Source organism: Gouania willdenowi, chromosome 3 (genome assembly GCF_900634775.1).
Source record: "Gouania willdenowi chromosome 3, fGouWil2.1, whole genome shotgun sequence".
In the NCBI taxonomy this organism is placed as follows: Eukaryota; Metazoa; Chordata; class Actinopteri; order Blenniiformes; family Gobiesocidae; genus Gouania; species Gouania willdenowi.
In genome coordinates, this window is record NC_041046.1 from 3,573,978 (window position 1) to 3,593,355 (window position 19,378).

A 19,378-nucleotide genomic window follows, 5' to 3' on the forward strand; every position below is an offset into this window, starting at 1 on the left:
GGTCCACAACACGGCTCCACTATGATTGTTTGTTCTGCCCAAGGGTGAGTTTTTCTTATATTATTCTATGTGCTAAGAAAGATGCTAGCAGCTACAATGTAAACACACACACACACACACACACGGCTGATGCACGTTCGTGCAAATACTGAACTCACACAGAGCTGTTTAGAGAGTTGTGACTTTGGTGTTGCAAAATGTTTATTTTTCCTGGTACTTCTGTGTCTCTCTTAACAACCTGCGACGGATTATGTGCAAGACGCGCGTGAGAGAGATAACACACGGTGGAGATGGATGAGAGACACACACACGGTATTTATAATAAAAATAAACTAAATGAGTAAAACAAAGAATAAACAATATTTATACACAAATTACACCAAATGACTCCAGAATCACACTACAATGGCAACAAAAAAACAATAATTATACAAAAAAATGCACAAAAAGACAACTGAAAGATAAAAAAAACACAATGATGACATTAAACCAGGAAAATTGCACCACATTTTGCACCTGCAAATATACCCCTTATGCTCCCACATGAATGCATACTTCCGACGGGCACTGTACTAGTCTATATAATTTGTTGATATGCAATATTTTGTTTGTATGTACTCCTTTTTGTTGTTGTCATTTTTTGCTTTTGAAGAATTTGGAAGCTGAGTTTATTTTCCTGATCGAGAGTTTGTATTTTTGCAAACATTCAAAGTTAGTTAGTTTTTATTAACTTATTTATTTATTTTGTATTTTACAGTAATTGAATAATTACATGTATTTATTGCACAATAATACAAAGTTAAATATTCAGACATGTTATTGTGTCATAAGTAGTGATTTTAGTAAACGATGAGAACTGTAAAGAGTGAAGCGGAACCTTTGTGTGGGAGGCGTTTCCCCCAGGTTGGATTTTACGGTGTAACTTCCTGTTTCCTCTCTAACGCATCTGGATGTGAGTCCATCGTCTTCATAATTCTCACTAAATACTACATTTTTCAGGTCAGTACCCGCTGAAAGTCGTTCCAAAGTATAGCGTAAGGTAACTACTAATGATTGATCACTATGTTACACTGTTATAGAACACACTGATCATTATTTACACATGTTTGGAAGTTTGGCGCCAGGGGGAGATTTACATATATATATATATATATATATATATATATATATATATATATATATATATATATATATAACCATAGACATTATATACGTAGACGCCGCATCGGCTGTGGAGAGACACGTCAACAGCGCCGCCATCTTGGACCGGTGGTGGTGGAGGCAGTGGTGCATAGACATTACGACAGAAAGAGATATTTCTCAATCACTATGTAGAATTATTTGTTTAATTTTGAACTGTTTAATTTTTTTTAAAAGCTATGATACAAGGTGTTTGGATATATTTAAAATGCTGGTTTTACTACTCAACACTTAATCTCTACACCCTCTTCCTTGAATATTTCAGTTCTTTGGCTACAATAATTAATGATGATGATATAATAGTAATTAGTCGTGTTGAAATGTGTTCCCATTTTCTGTTTGTTTTCAATGAAGTGACGTCATGTGACGTATGTCAATCATGTGATTGATAAATGGCCTACACCTGTGTGAATAAAAAGAAGTGAGTGTGCCACGAGACTGTTGGTGATCACTAGAGAGAAATTACGTGTCTTGCTGTGTTTTTTGGTCATGATCTCGCTACGACAGAGAACCTGCTAACAGGTTATGGGCCCAGATCATTTTAAACACAGATTGACGGTGAAAGTCGCAACGTTATACTCGTGCACCTGAGTTTGTCCACCGCAGCGCTCACAATGAGCAGGAAAGACAAAGACACGGCCCCGAGCCGCTGGGGAAGGCTTGTTTTTGATGGAGATGAGAAGGGGCACGAGTTGTGGGAGACAAAGTTTTTGGGCCACCTCCGTCTCCATGGGCTTAAAGAGACCATCCTAGAAGAGCCCGCTCCAGACGATAGGGAGGATGAGGAGAAAAATGCCGATGCCTATGCAGAGCTCATTCAGTGTTTGGATGACAAAAGCATGTCGCTGGTGATGTACGATGCGGCAGATGACGGACGTGCAGCGCTAAAGATCCTCCGTGAGTTCTACACTGGAAGAGTCAAGCCCCGAGTGATCAACTTATACACAGAACTGACCTCAATACAAAAGTCACCCATGGAGAACGTCACTGAATACGTGATCAGAGCTGAGACCGCAATCACTACATTGAGAAGTGCGGGCGAAGAGCTGAGTGACGGACTTTTAATAACTATGATATTGAAAGGGCTCCCTGAGTCATTTAAGCCATTTGCTATTTATGTGTCTCAGAGTGAGGACAAAATGACTTTTTCTGAGTTCAACACTAAACATAGAAGTTATGAGGACATTGAGAATATGCGTCTGAAGACAATATGATGGAGGCAAGTGCACAGTTTGGCACGAGACGCACACAGGAGAGCGCAAAGGACAATCCAGACATTGTGTGCTACAAATGTGGAGCAAAAGGCCACATATCCAAAGGCTGTCAGTGTAAACAGTTGTGTTATCACTGTAAAAGTACCACACACACACAATAGTGCAGTGTGTAGAAGGAAGAAGCAGCAGTGGGATAAAGCACAGGGAGTGTCTGACTGGACGGAGAAGGAGTATGCTTTCCTCATAAGCGACGTGGAGATACCAGTACCAGACATTAAGAGCAGAGGTCTGATGGTGGATGTAGGAGCAACGTCACACATAATCACAGACATCACAACGTTCAGGAAGTTCAACCAAAGTTTCCAAGCCGGGACGCACAGCGTTGAGCTGGCTGATGGTACCAGGAGTGGGGTCGTAAAGCGCAGAGGGGATGCAGAGGTGAGGCTGGTCGACAGCAGGGGGCGTCGTTTCAACAACACTGAGGAACACCCTGTACATCCCGACATATCCCCAGGATATCTTCTCTGTTAAGGCTGCCACCTCCTGCGGAGCTATGGTCATCTTCAGTGAGAAGAAGAATGTTCTGCTACATAAAGACAGTAGCAAATTCCCAATACATGCACACAGTAAACTTTATTATCTGCACACTGTAGACAATGTTAGCAATGACCAGTGTAACAAATGCCATGATTTACAGACTTGGCATGAAATCCTAGGACATTGCAATTATGGAGATATCATGAAACTGAAGAATGTAGTTGATGGTATGGAATTAAAAGATAAGAGAAACAAAACTATACCACAATGTGAAGTCTTCACACAAAGGAAGTTTATATAAACCAGAAATAGAGGTCCAGATGCCAGAGCTAAAGCACCTCTGGAAATGGTGCACACAGATTTAGCTGGTCTGATCGACCCAATGTCCAGAGAAGGTCCTAAATATGCACTAGCATTTACAGATGATTATTCTAGTGCCATGTTCGTGTATTTCCTGAAAAATAAAAGTGACACAGTGAAAGCTACTGAGAAGTTTTTGGCAGACATAGCTCCTTATGGGAAAAATTATGTTATTCATACAAACAGCAGAAGGGAAAGTTGGACTCAAGGTGTGAGAGGGAGGTCTTTGTTGGATATGATAAGAATAGCCCCGCCTATTTATTGTACTATCCCAGCAAAAGAAAAGTACAAAAACATAGACTAGTGGAGTTTATATCCAAGTGAAGTGCAGAAGTGCTGGATGCAGATGAGGATGAGTTTATGGTTAACAGACTGACGGTAAAAACCACACGTTAACACAAGTATCTGAAGAACAAAGAATCACAGAGTGATAATCAGATACAAATGATGAATAAAGAACCAGAAAAATCACCAAAAGAGGACGAGGACAAATCTGATCAGAGACGCTATCTGACTAGAGAGAGGAGGAGACCTGGTTATTTAGATGATTATGTAGTTTTGAGGATGAAACCAATATTGATTATTGTTACAGACTTTTATGTAACTTACCTCAAACATACAAAGAGGCTATAACCTCACCAGATGTAAACCAGTGGGTTAGTGCTATGAATGAAGAGATCCAATCTTTAAAGGACAATGAGACCTTTACCCTGACACACTACCACTGGGTAAAGATGTAGTGGGGGGTGAATGGGTCTATGCACTCAAAAAGAACCCAGATGGATCAGACAAATATGAGGCTCGGTACGTGGCTGAGGGATATAGTCAGAAGAAAGGTGTGAACTATGATGTCACACCTTTCTACATAGCTACAGTAAGGACACATATTAAATATCAAAATATTTAAATAGACCAGTTACCTGTGGTTTTCTATGTTAAGACAGATAATCAGTTGTATCATTTAAAACACACAAATAGGCTGCAATCAACTACATTGCAAAAAAAAAAAGAATTAGAAAACATCGAAAATGAAAAAGACAAAAATAAATGTTGGATAGTTAAAATAATAAAAGATAATACAAGCAATAATAATAATCATAGAATAATTAAATATTAGTAAAAAAAAAAAAAAAGTGATCATAGTAAAACAGCAGGGCTCTACACTAACTTTTCCAATGGTGGCACTGGTGCACTTTCTCAGTTGGTCACACCCTTTTTCTCCTTTTTTTAAATAACATTAAATCATAACAAGTTACATTTATTCTGTTTTTTATTTTACAGAAATGCTGTACATGAATTAATTTAACAGTAACATACCCAACTTATCATCTGCATTGTTTCACCCCATGAATTAAATTGAGAGGGTCCAGCTCTGATAGTGGGGTCTCCTAACCCTCTTCCCCTGGTCAGGGGTCTGTAACCTTTACTCTACAAGGAACCATTGAACCTCATCTCACCTGGATTAAAGTCCTCCTGGAGCCATAAATACCTTCTCTATGAAGACAATACAGTGGATTACATTATATACAGTTAAAATATATAGAATAATGTTTGATTTCATTTATATTGATCATGTAAATGGAAACTTAAAAACAGTTTAAAATAAAATAAATAACATCAATAAAAAAAACAGTATCTTCATCTTCAAATTCTTAGACATCTCAGTTTACATGAACACAATGTTTATAAAGTAGATTTTTATAGTTAATATATATGAAAGGCTACAAAAAATAACATGAATTTAATAAAACATGATCATGTGATCAACACATGCTAATTACTCATTTCATAAAACATACATATTTAACCTGTACATTGGTGGTTAAATGAATCTCTTCCCACACAATTAAAATCTGTATTTTCTTCCAGAAATAGTGTTTTTGTTGGTTTAGTTTCTTACCAGGGATTTAAAACTTAAGGTTAGTCACAGGTGGAGGAAAGTTGATGGTCTGTAGATGTTGTAGGAATGTGCTGAGTCATTGTACAACGTGATTTATTTTAGGTTAATAAATTGTTATATCATGATTTTATTTGTCATTAATCATTAAATAACTATTTATTTCAATAGTTTTTAAAGCTATAGGGAGCCATTGTATAAGAGTCAAAGGGCCATATTAAGCCCCAGAACCACAGGTTGCAGACCCCTGCTCTGGGAGAACCACAGCTGAACATCTGTCCTGGTATCATAGTCCATCAGTTCTGGTCCCTCCATGATGATTCTGATGAGTGTGTACGTTCTATTGCTGAGCTCAGCACATTCTTCCTTTTTACTACTGCTCTCAATGTGAGCGTGAACTCAGTGATCGACTCGTTATGTCTGGCTCTGTTCATAGCGGACCGCGCTCATTCCAAAGGAGCTCATTGGTGTTTATGCTCAGTGTATTCACCGTCTCCTCATCTGCAGCACAGAGAGAGAGAGAGAGGTACACTCAGCCGCTCCGTATAAAATAACGTACTCGCACAGATGCGACCAGATAAAATTTTCACGCGCACACACTGAAAATATACTCGCATATGCGACCATTTTGATCGCAGTCTCAAGCCCTGCATTTGTAATAATTATCTTTTGATGAAATTTTTATTTGCTTGTTTGAGTGGGACAGTGTGTATTAATGTACAGCCAAAGTTGTAAATAAACCGTATTAGCTAAATGGGATATATTGTATCGTCACATGCAAATCATGAATCGTATGGTCAGATTCATGCCAAAGCACAGCCCCAGGGTTCTCACCAGGGATTTTTCACAGAATGCATTTGAAATGTATAATTCTCTGAGGTCAAATTTAGTAAAGTAAAGCTGAAGTTGGATTCTTGTTGTTGTTTTTTTGTTTTTGTTACAGCCTTACTGGAAGCTTTATTTATTTTTCCATTTCCAATAGCTTACAGTACCTATCAGTTTGAAGCATTTTGTGCGTTTCATAGCCTAAATGACTAAACAGCGCTATTTCCTGGAAGGCAGAGGGAGGCCACGCCCCCTCCCAAAGGCACGTTGCTCTTCTGCCTCCGTTCTCATTGCTTGTTTGTACAGGAAAGGTGGTGGAGTTGCTGCCATTTTTAAATCAATATTTCAGTGCAAAGAAATAACATTTGGTGATTTTATCTCCTTTGAATATATGTCATTCTTACTGAAGGGTGATTCAAGAGTTCTGTTTTTAGTCGTTTATAGACCCCCAAAATATTCTGGAGAATTCATGGATGAGTTTGCTGAACTGCTGTCAGTTGTATGCACTGAATACAACTTTTTAATAATAACAGGTGACTTAAATATTCATGTAGACAATAACATGGACAATACTGCCAAAGAACTGTATGCTTTAATGGATACTTTTGGTCTTACAACAACATGTGACTGGTCCGACACACACTCAAGGTCACACTTTGGATCTGGTTATCTCTAAAGGTGTTGATATCTCTGCTGTTGATGTAAGAGACTTAGCTCTATCTGATCATTTCTGTGTCTTTTTTGACCTAGAGATTGTAACATCTGTTCCCCCTACTGACATAATGACAACACAAGTGCACAGTTTATGGAAGCCATAGCAATGACACCAACATTGAGTGCTGAGACAGTTGATGATCTTCTGGATGAGTTTAATACAAAAGTCTGTAATGTCATAGATGTGGTGGCTCCAATCAAAACTAAGAGAAAACCAAACACACAGAAAACACCTTGGAGGAGGACTGAGATAATGCAGAATTTAAATCTGACTGTAGAAGAGCTGAGCATAAATGGAGATCAACAAAACTCCAAATTCATCTAGAACTGTACAAAATAAGTCTGTGAAAATTCAATGATGGCTTGTTCAAAGCAAGGCAGCAATACTTTTCTGAAATTATTGCCAAAAATGTCAACAACTCTCACATGTTTTTTTCTGTAATTGAAAAGCTCACAACCCCCCCAGATCAGATAGCCCCTGAATTACTGTCAGCTGGAAAATGCAATGAATTTTCTGTATATTTCAATGAAAAAATACAATCAATAAGGTCAAACATCAGAACAAACCAGCAAAATAACAAAAAGCTTGAACAGCTTCATCCACTGAGGGAGGAGTCAACTACAATGTTAGAGTTTATTACAGTGAACCCAAAAACAATAGAGGAAACTGTTCAGCAGCTGAATCCATCAACGTGTTGTCTTGACACAAAACCCTCAAACTTCTTTAAAACTGTTGTAAAGTCATTTATCACTGATTAGTATCAGATAATTAACTGATCATTCCAATCAGGCACCGTACCAAAATCCCTGAAAGTAGCTGCTGTTAAACCTCTGTTAAAAAAGAGAACACTGGATGCCTCTATACTGGCTAACTATAGACCAATCAGAACCTTCCATTCATGGCCAAGATCATTGAGAAGGTGGTCTTCAACCAACTGAGTCAATTCTTAACATTCAACAAAATATTTGATAAATTTCAGTCAGGTTTTGGTTCTCATCACAGCACAGAAACTGCTCTGATCAAAGTGATCAATGACATAAGGTTGAACACTGATTCAGGAAAAGTATCTGTTCTCATTCTATTGGATCTAAGTCTGCATTTGACACTGTAGATCATACAATTTTGTTACACAGATTGTAAACATGGGTTGGACTAAATGTTAAAGTAATGGTTTAAGTTCTACTTGGAGGATCAAAGTTATTTTATAAACATTGTAAACTTTGAATCTGACAGATTACCAATGTCCTGTGGGGTTCCTCAGGGATCAGTTCTTGGACCTCTTCTGTTTAGCCTTTATATGCTTCCTTTAGGACACATTTTACACAACTGTAAGGTTGATTATCAGAGCTACGCAGATGATACACAACTATATCTATCACTGAACCCAGATGACTATGGTCCCATTGAGGTGTTGTGTGACTGTTTAGAAAAAGTAAACTGATGGATGAGTGAAAACTTCCTTCAACTAAACCATGACAAGATGGAGGTGATTGTCTTTGGTAACAAGGAAAAGAGGACTGCTGTCAGCAAGTATCTGAGTCTGGATCTTTAGAAGATAAAGACCAAGTCAAAAACCTTGGTGTTCTGATTGACTCAGATCTTACATTCAGCGTCAGATCAAATCTATCACAAAAACATCTTCTACCACCTAAAGAACATCTCCAGAGTGAAAGGTTTAATGACTCAGAAAGATCAGGAGAAACTGGTCTATGCTTTTATCTCCAGCAGACTGGACTATTGTAATGGTCTTCATCAAACATCTACAGCTGGTTCAGAACGCTGCAGCTCAGGTCTGAACCAGAACAAAGAGGTCAGAACACATTACACTGGCTCCCAGTCAGCCTCAGAGGAGACTGTAAAGTTCTGCTGCTGGTTATAAATGTGTGAATGGGTTTGGTCCAGAATACATCAGTGAGATGTTAGTCAGGTATGAACCCAGCAGGTCTCTGAGATCTATGGACACAGGTCAGATAGTGGAGCCCAGAGCTCACAGTAACCATGGTGATGCTGTGTTTAGTTGTTATGCTGCAAAGAAGTGGAACAAACTGCAGCAGAGCTGAAGTCAGCATCACATGTGAACATTTTTAAATCAAAGTTAAGGGACCTTTTTTCTCTACTGTGTATGATTGAGAGAGATTTATGGTCATGTTGATGATGTCATGTTTTTGTTGATGATTTAAAATTATTTTACTGATGATTTTAAATGATAGATTTTAAGCTGTTGAATGTTTTCTGTTTTCACTCTTTGATCATGTAAAGCACATTGTGTTGCCGTGTGTATGAAATACGCTGACAAATAAATTTTCCTTGCCTTAAAATTCTGACTTTTGTCTCAGAATCCTGAGTTTATTAACAGAATTCCAACTTTATTCTTAAAATTCTGACTTCATTCTTGGAATCATGACTTTAATCTTATAATCTTGACTTTAATCACATAATTCTGAGTTTATTTTTTAAAATTCTAACTTTAATCACAGAATTCTGACTTTTTCTCAGAACCTTGATAATAATAATAAAACATATTGGACCTAATCCTAATAGTTTAAAGTCTTTATTCACTTCTTTGCTCAGATTTGTGTTACACTTTGACCTTTAGTGACTGAAAATAAAGAAAATGCAGTGATTTATGATAAAACTCCACTTTAACACTTTTATTATTGATTTTTCACTGCTTCGATGAACCTGAGCCAAAACAAGCGCCACGCCCACCACTGAGTGACGTCACAGAGCCGCCTTCCACCCACGTGACAGGAGTTGTGTGATTTCCTGACTGTTGGGCTCCAGCTGATCGTCGGTGGTTCCTCGTGTTTCCTGGATGGAAACGGACAACCTACTGACCAACAACGGACCCTGCGGGACCTATGGGCTCGGAGCAGGGCCCGCGGACCACAGGGTGATGTCCTCCCCTGTCACCGAGGAGGACCGGGACCTCTCAGGTAGGACGCCCTGGGTCCAAACCTGGGTCCATGGAGCTTTAGGGGGTCCTAGAGAGCCTTAGTCAGTCCCTGTCCGGGTCCAAACCTCCACTTTCTTTCTTTCTGTCTGTGATGTTTTTTAAACTTCATTTCACGCTTCATTCTGTTTGGATAATTTAGTTTCTCTTGTTTTTCTTTTTAATCTTTTATTTTCCTGTGGTATTTTTAAATGTATTTAACATGATAATTACTTTTATTTTGTTCTATATTTTATTTATTTGGTTTTCATTAACGTCTCTTTTTATATAGTTTCAAAAACATTTACTTCCAACATTCAGTGAAGTTGAACAACGTGAACAAGTGAAGTTAGATTTTTACTTTTAGTAACTTTATTATTGTACACACTGTGCTAGAGATATGTCTCATAAATATTCACCAACAGATCTACACTTTACACGTGTTTTATCATAGGTGCAGTTATTCAGTGCCCCCAGTAAATACATCAAATACAGTTTAAAAATACTAATAATTCTATACGCAGTGTGGATACATACGGTGGCCGGGAAGTGTCAGGTGACTGTATTTAAAGAAACGAACACGAATGCAAAATGGCCACAACAGAAGTGTTTCTGACGGACCGGTATTACAGACGGACACGTTTCTGGCGGATGTTTTCAAGCCGACCAGAACAGAGAAGAACAAGAAGAAGACATTGAAACGCGTATGAAAGTAAGTGAAAGTTGATCAGGATACTCTTATATTTTTCATATCAGGCTATCATATCATAATACCCGTCAGACTGTAATACCGGTCCGTCAGAAACACTAACGTTGTGGCCGGTTTGCAACAATGGTGCAAAATTCATAAGCAATGCCAAACAGTGCAATCAAAAGTTAAAATAAAGATAAATAAATAATAAATTAATAATTACTACATATGCAAAAAGGCAACGCAATGTTGTGTCTCTCTCTCTCTCTGTGCTGCGGGTAATACAACGGTGAATACACTGAGCATAAACACCAATGAGCTCCTTTGGAGTGCACGCGGTCCACAAACGGAGCCAGACATAACGAGTCGATCACTGAGTTCACGCTCACATTGAGAGCAGCAGTAAAAAGGAAGAATGTGCTGAGCTCAGCAATAGAATCAGAATCAGAATCAACTTTATTGGCCAGGATGAATGAATACACACGAGGAATTTCTTTTGGTGACCTGTGCTCTCTCAGGTAGTATAACATTAAATAATAACAATCAACTAGAATAAAGAGAAAAAAAAATAAATAAAATAAAGAAAAATAAATGAAAAAAGAAGTATAAATATAAGAGTAGTTAGACTAATATGTGCAAACTAAATAAAAAATAACAAGATAATAATAATAGTAATAATACTAATAATCCTAATAATAATGAAATAAAATAAGAATACAATAATAATAATAATAAGATAATAGTGCAGTAGTGCATTGATGAGTAGTGCAAATAGGTGACCATTTAAATGAAACATATTATGTCCCATGAACATTCACAGTGACAGGTTGTTCCAGGGTTGTTATGTTTAGTTCCAGGTTATTTCACAGTAACAGAAACATGTCTGACTCTCTTTGACTGTTTAGTGTTGATCACAGTGACAGCCTGGGGGAACAAACTGTTTTTTATGGCGGGAAGTTTTGGCGTACAGTGATCTGTAGCGTCTGCCGGAGGGGAGGAGTTTAAACAGATTGTGTGCAGGGTGGAGGGGTCTGCAGTGATGCTACCTGCCCGTTTCCTGACCCTGGACAGGTATAAGGCTTGGATGGAGGGCAGATCAACACCAATGATCTTTTCTACAGTCCTGATTATCCTTTGTAGTCTGTGTTTGACTAGTTTGGTTGTAGATCCAAACCAGACAGTGATGGAGGTGCACAGAACAGACTGAATGATGGAGGTGTAGAACATGGTCAGCAGCTCCTGGGGCAGGTTGAACTTCCTCAGCTGACGCAGAAAGTACATCCTCTGCTGTGCCTTTTTCCTGGTTGAGTCTATGTGGGAGGTCCACTTCAGGTCCTGTGAGATTGTGGATCCCAGGAACCTGAAGGAGTCCACGGTAGCCACTTTGATATTCAGAATGGTAAGGGGGGTGAGTGGGGGGGGATTTCTCCTGAAGTCCACTGTCATCTCCACAGTCTTGAGTGGGTTCAGTTCCAGATGTTTCTGACTGCACCAGAGATCCAGCTGTTCCACCTCCGTCTGAAGGCAGACTCGTCCCCATCCCTGATGAGACGATGACGGTGGTGTCATCTGCAAACTTCAGGAGTTTTCACAGAGGGGTCCCCTGAGGTGCAGTCATTGGTGTAGAGGGAGAATAGCAGTGGGGAGAGAACACACCCCTGAGGGGCGCCAGTGCTGAGTGACCGGGTGCTGGATGTGATGCTTCCCAGCCTTACTTGCTGCTTCCTGTCAGTCAGGAAGTTGGTGATCCACTGACAGGTGGAGGCCGGCACTGTGAGCTGGGTGAGTTTCTGGTGAAGGATGTCCGGGATGATGGTGTTGAATGCAGAGCTGAAATCCACAAACAGGATCCTAGCGTAGGTCCCTGGGGAGTCGAGGTGATGCAGGATGTAGTTCAGTCCAATGTTGACTGCATCCTCTACAGACCTGTTTGCCCGATAGGCAAACTGCAGGGGGTCCAGCAGGGGTCCTGTGATGTCCTTCAGGTGGCTCAGTACCAGCCTCTCAAAGGACTTCATGACTACGGACGTCAGAGCAATGGGTCGATAGTCATTAAGTCCTGTGATGGCAGGTTTCTTTGGGACTGGGATGATGCTGGAGCTTTTGAAGCAGAAGGTACTTCACACAGCTCCAGTGATGTATTGAAGATCCGTGTGAAGATGGGGGCCAGCTGCTCAGCACAGGCTTTCAGGCAGGAGGGAGATACTCCGTCTGGTCCTGGAGCCTTTTTGAACAGCTGGCACACATCTCTGTCATTGATCTTCAGGGTAGGTGGGGGGTCAGAGGGTGAGGTAGGGGGGAAGTGGGGGGAGCAGGAAGGGCAGAGTCCAGGTGATGGGCTGATGCTAATAAGCTGGAGGGTGGGTGAGAAAACCTGCAGTAAAAGCTATTCAGGTCTTCAGCCAGTCTTTTGTTACCTGCAGGGTGGGGGGGGGGTTTCCTGTAGTTGGTGACATCACGCAGGCCTTTCCACACTTCTGAAGGGACTTTATTTGAGAAGCTTTGTTTTAGCTTCTCAGTGTAGCACCTCTTGTCTACTCTGATCTCCTTGGTTAGTGTGTACTTAGTCTGCTTAAACAGGACCCTGTCCCCACTCCTGTAGGCTTCCTCCTTAGCCTGACTCAGCATCCTGAGTTGAGGTGTAAACCAGGGTTTGTTGTTGTTGTATGTGCAGAAGGTCTTGGTCTGCACACACATGTCCTCACAGAAGCTGATGTAAGATGTCACAGTGTCAGTCAGTTCATCTAGGTCTGATGCAGCTTCAAAAACACTCCAATCAGTGCAGTCAAAGCAGTCCTGTAACTCCTCCCCCTCTGTCCACCTCTTTACAGTCCTTACTACAGGTTTAGCAGATTTAAACTTCTGCCTGTAGGTCAGGATGAGGTGAATCAGACAGTGATCAGAGAGCCCCAAAGCTGCACGGGGAACAGAGTGATATGAATCCTTTATTACAGTGTAGCAGTGGTCCAGTGTGTTAGCCCCCCTGGTGGGACACTTTATATGATTCATCAGAATCATCATGGAGAGACCAGAACTGATGGACTATGATAACAGGACAGATGTTCAGCTTGTGGTTCTCCCAGAGCAGGGTCTGCAACCTGTGGTTCTGGGGCCTAATGTGGCCCTTTGACTCTCATACAATGGCTCCCTATAGCTTTAAAAAAACTATTGAAATGAATAGTTATTTTTTTAGAGTCTATTAATGATTAATGACAAATAAAATCATGATATAACAATTTATTAACCTAAAATAAATCACGTTGTACAATGACTCAGCACTTTCCTACTTCAATCAATCAATCAATCAATCTTTATTTGTATAGCGCCAAATCATAACCAATGGTATCTCAAGACACTTTACAGTAGAGCAGTCTTAAGGACGGACTCTTCATTTTATGGATACACACATATGCATATATACGTATATACACATACATATGTATCCCACACCCAACATGAATTCATCATGGCGGCAAGGAAAACCTTCTGTTAAGCAGCAGGAACCTTGTGTGGATCCCATTTCTATGATGAACAGCCATCCACGTTATGCTGTGTTGGGTGTGTGCAGAGGAAAGGGTGGAGACAGAGTTGTTGAGACTCTGTAACTCCACACTGAGGATCCCACGGACCTGCAAGACAAAAGCCAGAAGGAGTACAGGAGCAAACACACAAGGGAAGAAGCAGACATAGAGGGAGTGTTAGAGAGAGGAATGGGACCCTCTCCGGTCCCTCTCTAACCTAAATGACCTCTCTCTTAACGCCCTCTCCAACCTCTCTCCAACCGAGCATGCCAGACCCCCCCCCCCCCCGGCAGTCTATGCCTATTGCATCTTAATTATGAGCTATGAGCTGGTTCCTAACTAAAAGCTTTACCAAAGAGGAATGTTTTGAGCCTATCCTTAAAGGTAGAGAGGGTGTCTGCCCCCCGAACCGTGGTTGGTAGATGGTTCCAGAGAAGTGGGGCCTGATAACTGAAAGCTCTTCCTCCTATACTACTTTAGAGATGAATGGAACAACGTGTAGTCCAGCATTTTGAGAGCGTAGTGTTCTGGGGGGATTGTATGGCACTACAAGCTCCTTGAGATAGACTGGTGCCTGTCCATTTAGGGCTTTATAAGTGAGAAGAAGAATCTTGAATTCTATTCAATATTTTACTGGACGCCAATGCAGAGAGGCTAATACAGGAGTAATGTGATCTCTTCTCCTAGTTTTAGTCAGTACACGTGCTGCAGCATTTTGAACCAGCTGAAGTGTCTTCAGCGACTTGCTCGGGCAGCCTGCTAAAAGAGAATTACAATAATCCAGTCTAGAGGTAACAAGTTAAAAGTATTTTCTCATAACATTACCAAGGGGATAGATACAGAAGAGGATTGGACCTAGCACAGAGCCCTGAGGAACCCCGTAGCTTACTTTAGTGTACACAGAAGACTTATTATTCACGTGTACAAACTGGTACCTATCAGATAGGTAGGACTTAAACCAGTTTAGGGCAGTCCCTGTGATTCCAAGTAATTCCTCTATCCCTAGGTTAAATATGTATGTTTTATGTGTGGCAAGAAATTAGTAATTATTATGTGTTGATCACATGATCATGTGTCATTATATTCATGTTACTTTTTGTAGCCTTTCATATACATTAACTATAAAGATCTACTTTATAAACATTGTGTTCATAAACTGAGATGTGTAAGAATTTGAAGATGAAGATACTGTTTTATTTGTTGATGTTAATTATTTTATTTTAAACTGTTTTTAAGTTTCCATTTACATGATCAATATAAATCACATTAAATCAAACATTATTCTATATATTTTAACTGTATATAATGTAATCCACTGTATTGTCTTCATAGAGAAGGTATTTATGGCTCCAGGAGGACTTTAATCCAGGTGAGATGAGGTTCAATGGTTCCTTGTAGAGTAAAGGTTACAGACCCCTGACCAGGGGAAGAGGGTTAGGAGACCCCACTATCAGAGCTGGACCCTCTGAATTTAATTCATGGGGTGAAACAATGCAGATGATAAGTTGGTTATGTTACTGTTAACTTAATTCATGTACAGCATTTATGTAAAATAAAAAAACAGAATAAATGTAACTTGTTGTTATGATTTAATGTTATTTAAAAAAATTGTTACGTCCTCTTTTAAAATGATATAAAATAAATGACCTGTTATTTCAGCCACTGCTTGTTGCAGAAAAACTTAATATTGACACTAAAACATTAAAACATTTTGCAAATATCTCAAGTCATTGTCAATCTTTACTTCATACAACGGTACGCCAGTTAAGTCAACTATTCATCAGCATGTATGTCTATGCTGTACCCCCCCCACCCCTCACTAAAGCTGTGATGGTGCGACCAACTGAGAACGTTAGTGTCGAGCCCTAAAATATCTTGTTTTGTGTAAATCCACTTTGTCTTTTCTTATTTCTTTGACTTTGCAGTGTTTATGTTGACAGTGTTGCTGAGTCAAGTTCCTTATTTTAATGTTCTGCTTCTTTGTATTTTTCAAACACTGTGCCATGGGAAAATATTCAATTTCACCAAAAACATTTTTTGAAAACTAACAAAAAATTTAATTATAAAAAAATATTATGAATGTATTTATTATTATTATTTTATTATGGCCATACCACCCTGTCATTGCCTGATCCCGTTAGATCTATGAAGCTAAGCAGGTCTGGTCCTGGTCAGTAGATGATGGAGAACACTGAGAATTCCAGGTGTCATTGTGTCCTTGGGCAAGGCACACCCACATTGTCTAGTGAATGTAGTGTGTGAGTGAGTGTTGGTGGTGGTGGGAGGGGCCGATGGTTCACTATGGCACCCTCGCCTCTGTCAGTCTGCCCCAGAACAGCTGTGGCTACAATAGTAGCTTACCACCACTAAGTGTGGAGTGAAATAAAAATCCCTTAATTCTGTTAAGTGACTTTGAGTGTCCAAAAAAGCACTATATAAAATTGATGTATTATTATTATTAATATTGATAATAATATATTTATTTAAAATTGTACAATATAAAAAACATACAACACAAAGTATTATTTAACAGAATAAAGTTTAATTGTTGTTCTTATCATATTTAATGTTTTGTTTTATATTTGTTTATTCAAGACACTTTAATAAGAATGACTGTATATCATTAATTATAATTTTTTATTAAAAAAATAAATGTACCATCCATCTTCTGCCCTCAAAATAAATATAAAAAAATCATAATAGATTTATTTTTTGCTGTTGTATATTTGATTTCTATTAAAAATGTGCAGATTGTTAATTGCATTTTTTTTTAATTAGAAAGTAGATATATAAAAGATCATAAAATCTTTATTTTTTTATGTTTATATGATTCCTTTTTAATACACTTTGATTAGAATGACTATATATTGTTAATATTGGCTGTTGAGAAAAACTGTCAGATCATGTTTATTGTTTAGTGTATGATAATAATCAGTGTTAATGTGTTTCTACACTGGAGTCGCGTTTTACCCATAATTCATTGATCAATCTCTCCTCCTACAGACGAGAGTCTCTACATTCAGCAGGCTGTTGTGTTTATAGAAGATGCCATACAGGTGAGTTATGTTTGAACCAATCAATCAATCAATCAATGTGTTTGTCACAGTATATCAATAAATAAAACACGTTGTTTTAAATGGAAGAACATAATGACCCTCGTTGGTCTTCAGATTGTGGAACACTTTTTGTGAAAGGGTTACATATAGCAGTGTTTCTTAAATGGGGGTCCGTGTACCCCTAGAGTACGTGATCGTACTACAGGGCGTTCTTTTAGAGAGAGAGAGGAAATTAACAATAAAGTGTCAGTGTTGGTGACTAGAAATGATTCAAACTATAGAAATAAATCTATTCAGGAGTCCCTAATCAGTGTTTTTCAAACCTTGGGGTTGCCTGAAGTTTTAATGGAGTTGCCTTAAATTATTGAAAAATTAAAATAAGTTTTTGAATTTTTTTAATTACTAGTACAATGCCCGTCAGAGATATGTATTCATATTGACATTAACTCATTCAGTTCCAGCCATTCTCAGATTTTCTACCCCTCAGTTCCAGCCGTTTTTGAGCATTTTGACTGATTTTAAAGACCCACAGAATATTTTCTACTGACACCAGATTCTGAAAGATTGAAGCCTCTACTTTCATAAAAAAAAACATTTGTTTCTGGCTCGTTTCGTTCTTTTGTAATCAGCTGTTGAATAGAGCAAGTTTTACACAAATCTTCAGTTTCAGAGCAAAAAGCTGAGAAAAAAGCCTTGAACATTGTTTCTTTATATAAAACAAAAAGAACACTGAGACCAGGCTTTTGATGATAAAATTATTATTATTTATCTATCTGGGTCAGAGTTGATTGTATTTCTTACTGTATCTTGGCGTTCCTCCAACTTTCTCTCCCGTCAGTCTGCACACACGTAACTTCCTCTTCCTCCCTGGACATGCAGAGTGTCAAGGGTTCCCTGTTTTTTTTTATGGTTTTGTCTCACCATCGCCACATTATCCATGAGTTCCACACATGCTCTGGTCCAGTGTGCACTGCTGGGAACGTCAACCCTGTACATAGCGCCATTTTCTGTCTTATAAACGCCTTTCCTCTCTCCCTCTGAGCTCTGCTGAGCATGGATGATCTCTCATCCAAAGGTGCTGCTACCTCCTACATGTCACCTATTATTTTGCTATCTGGCTCACAGGCTGGGGGTATTTTGTTTTCTCGCCAATGACACTGAGTGAGTTAACAGGAGTTCCACAGTGTGGATGGGAAAATGATTGGGATATATATCTATATTTTTTTTTTTTTGGTAGCTAGAACATCACCAAAATGTAATCATGTTCCTAGACCCATTATCAACATTTCCTGAAAATTTCATCAAAATCCGTTCATAACTTTTCAAGTTATTGTGTACAGACAGACACCGTCGCACTGCATTAGCTTAGCATTAGCATTAGCATAGAATAGAACTCTGATGACATCACTGTTGATGATGTCATCAGAGTTCCACAGTGTGGCCATATCAAGTTGGTTTTAAATTGGTTTTGAAATTACCAAATTACTCCACAATTACAGATGCACTCGAGGTATTTAGAAGCCGTTTACAAAGTTTCAGGTCGATGAGACACAGGTAGATGCGTTATAGATAGATTATTATTTTTAAATGAAAACAACACACAACTTAAATGACTGTGTTTCTATATTTTCACTTTGTGAAATATCAATCTATTTCAACTAAAAAAACTAAAACTAAAAAGCTCAAACAAAAAAATGTCTTTGGGGTCACCAGAAATTCTTGATTTCAAAATGGGGTCACGATCCAAAAAAGGTTGTGAACCACTGCATTAAAAACTTTTTATTTCACTTTTTTAATGAGATTGTTGAAAATGTGTGTTATTACTTATTCATTCCATCATTATGATCTATAGATGATTTTAAATAGTTTTATCATCAAAATGTTGTAGTCGGACATTAGGGGGGACAAGGATTCAGAGAAAGGGGGACTCGAGCTAAAAAGTTTGAGAACCACTGACAAATAGCACTGTATTTATATTTATATATATCCTTAAGATACATACTCTTATTAAAATGTTCTGTAAGAGAAAGTTCGCCGAACAAAGTGGTTCCCAAACGTTTTCTGTTGCACCCCCTCTGAAGAACAAACCATTTTCAGCGCCCCCTCATCGCAACAACATTTCAACAAAGTGGGTAAAAAATGTTGCCTTTATTGAAAAAAAAAATCAAAATTTTGATTCTTTTTCTTTACAATTCACAACACAAAATGCATAATTACATATTTTAAAGCGGTAATCCCAAATATCACGGCCACCATCTTCATCCTTAAAGGTGCAGTCTGCAACTCCTATAAAAGTAACTTTTTGGCATATTTACTAAAGCTGTCACTATATAAGGACAGCTTTACATCAAACTAGTAGTTTGTGTGAAAAAAACAGGCTCATTGAGCCCCGCCCCCTGCTGATCCTGCTGCCTTTGGCAGATTGCCAGA

At 38.8% G+C, this 19,378-nt stretch overlaps 1 protein-coding gene across 1 annotated transcript in view; it reads left to right on the forward strand.

Moving 5' to 3' along the window:
* The first annotated feature begins 9,435 nt into the window (after positions 1 to 9,435).
* tpcn2 (two pore segment channel 2) overlaps positions 9,436 to 19,378 on the forward strand; it is a 43,206-nt gene continuing 33,263 nt past the window's right edge. Inside the window, 2 exon segments of the mRNA XM_028441162.1 lie at positions 9,436 to 9,684; positions 16,896 to 16,948. Coding sequence (XP_028296963.1) covers positions 9,564 to 9,684; positions 16,896 to 16,948 — 174 coding nt within the window. The 5' untranslated portion in view covers positions 9,436 to 9,563.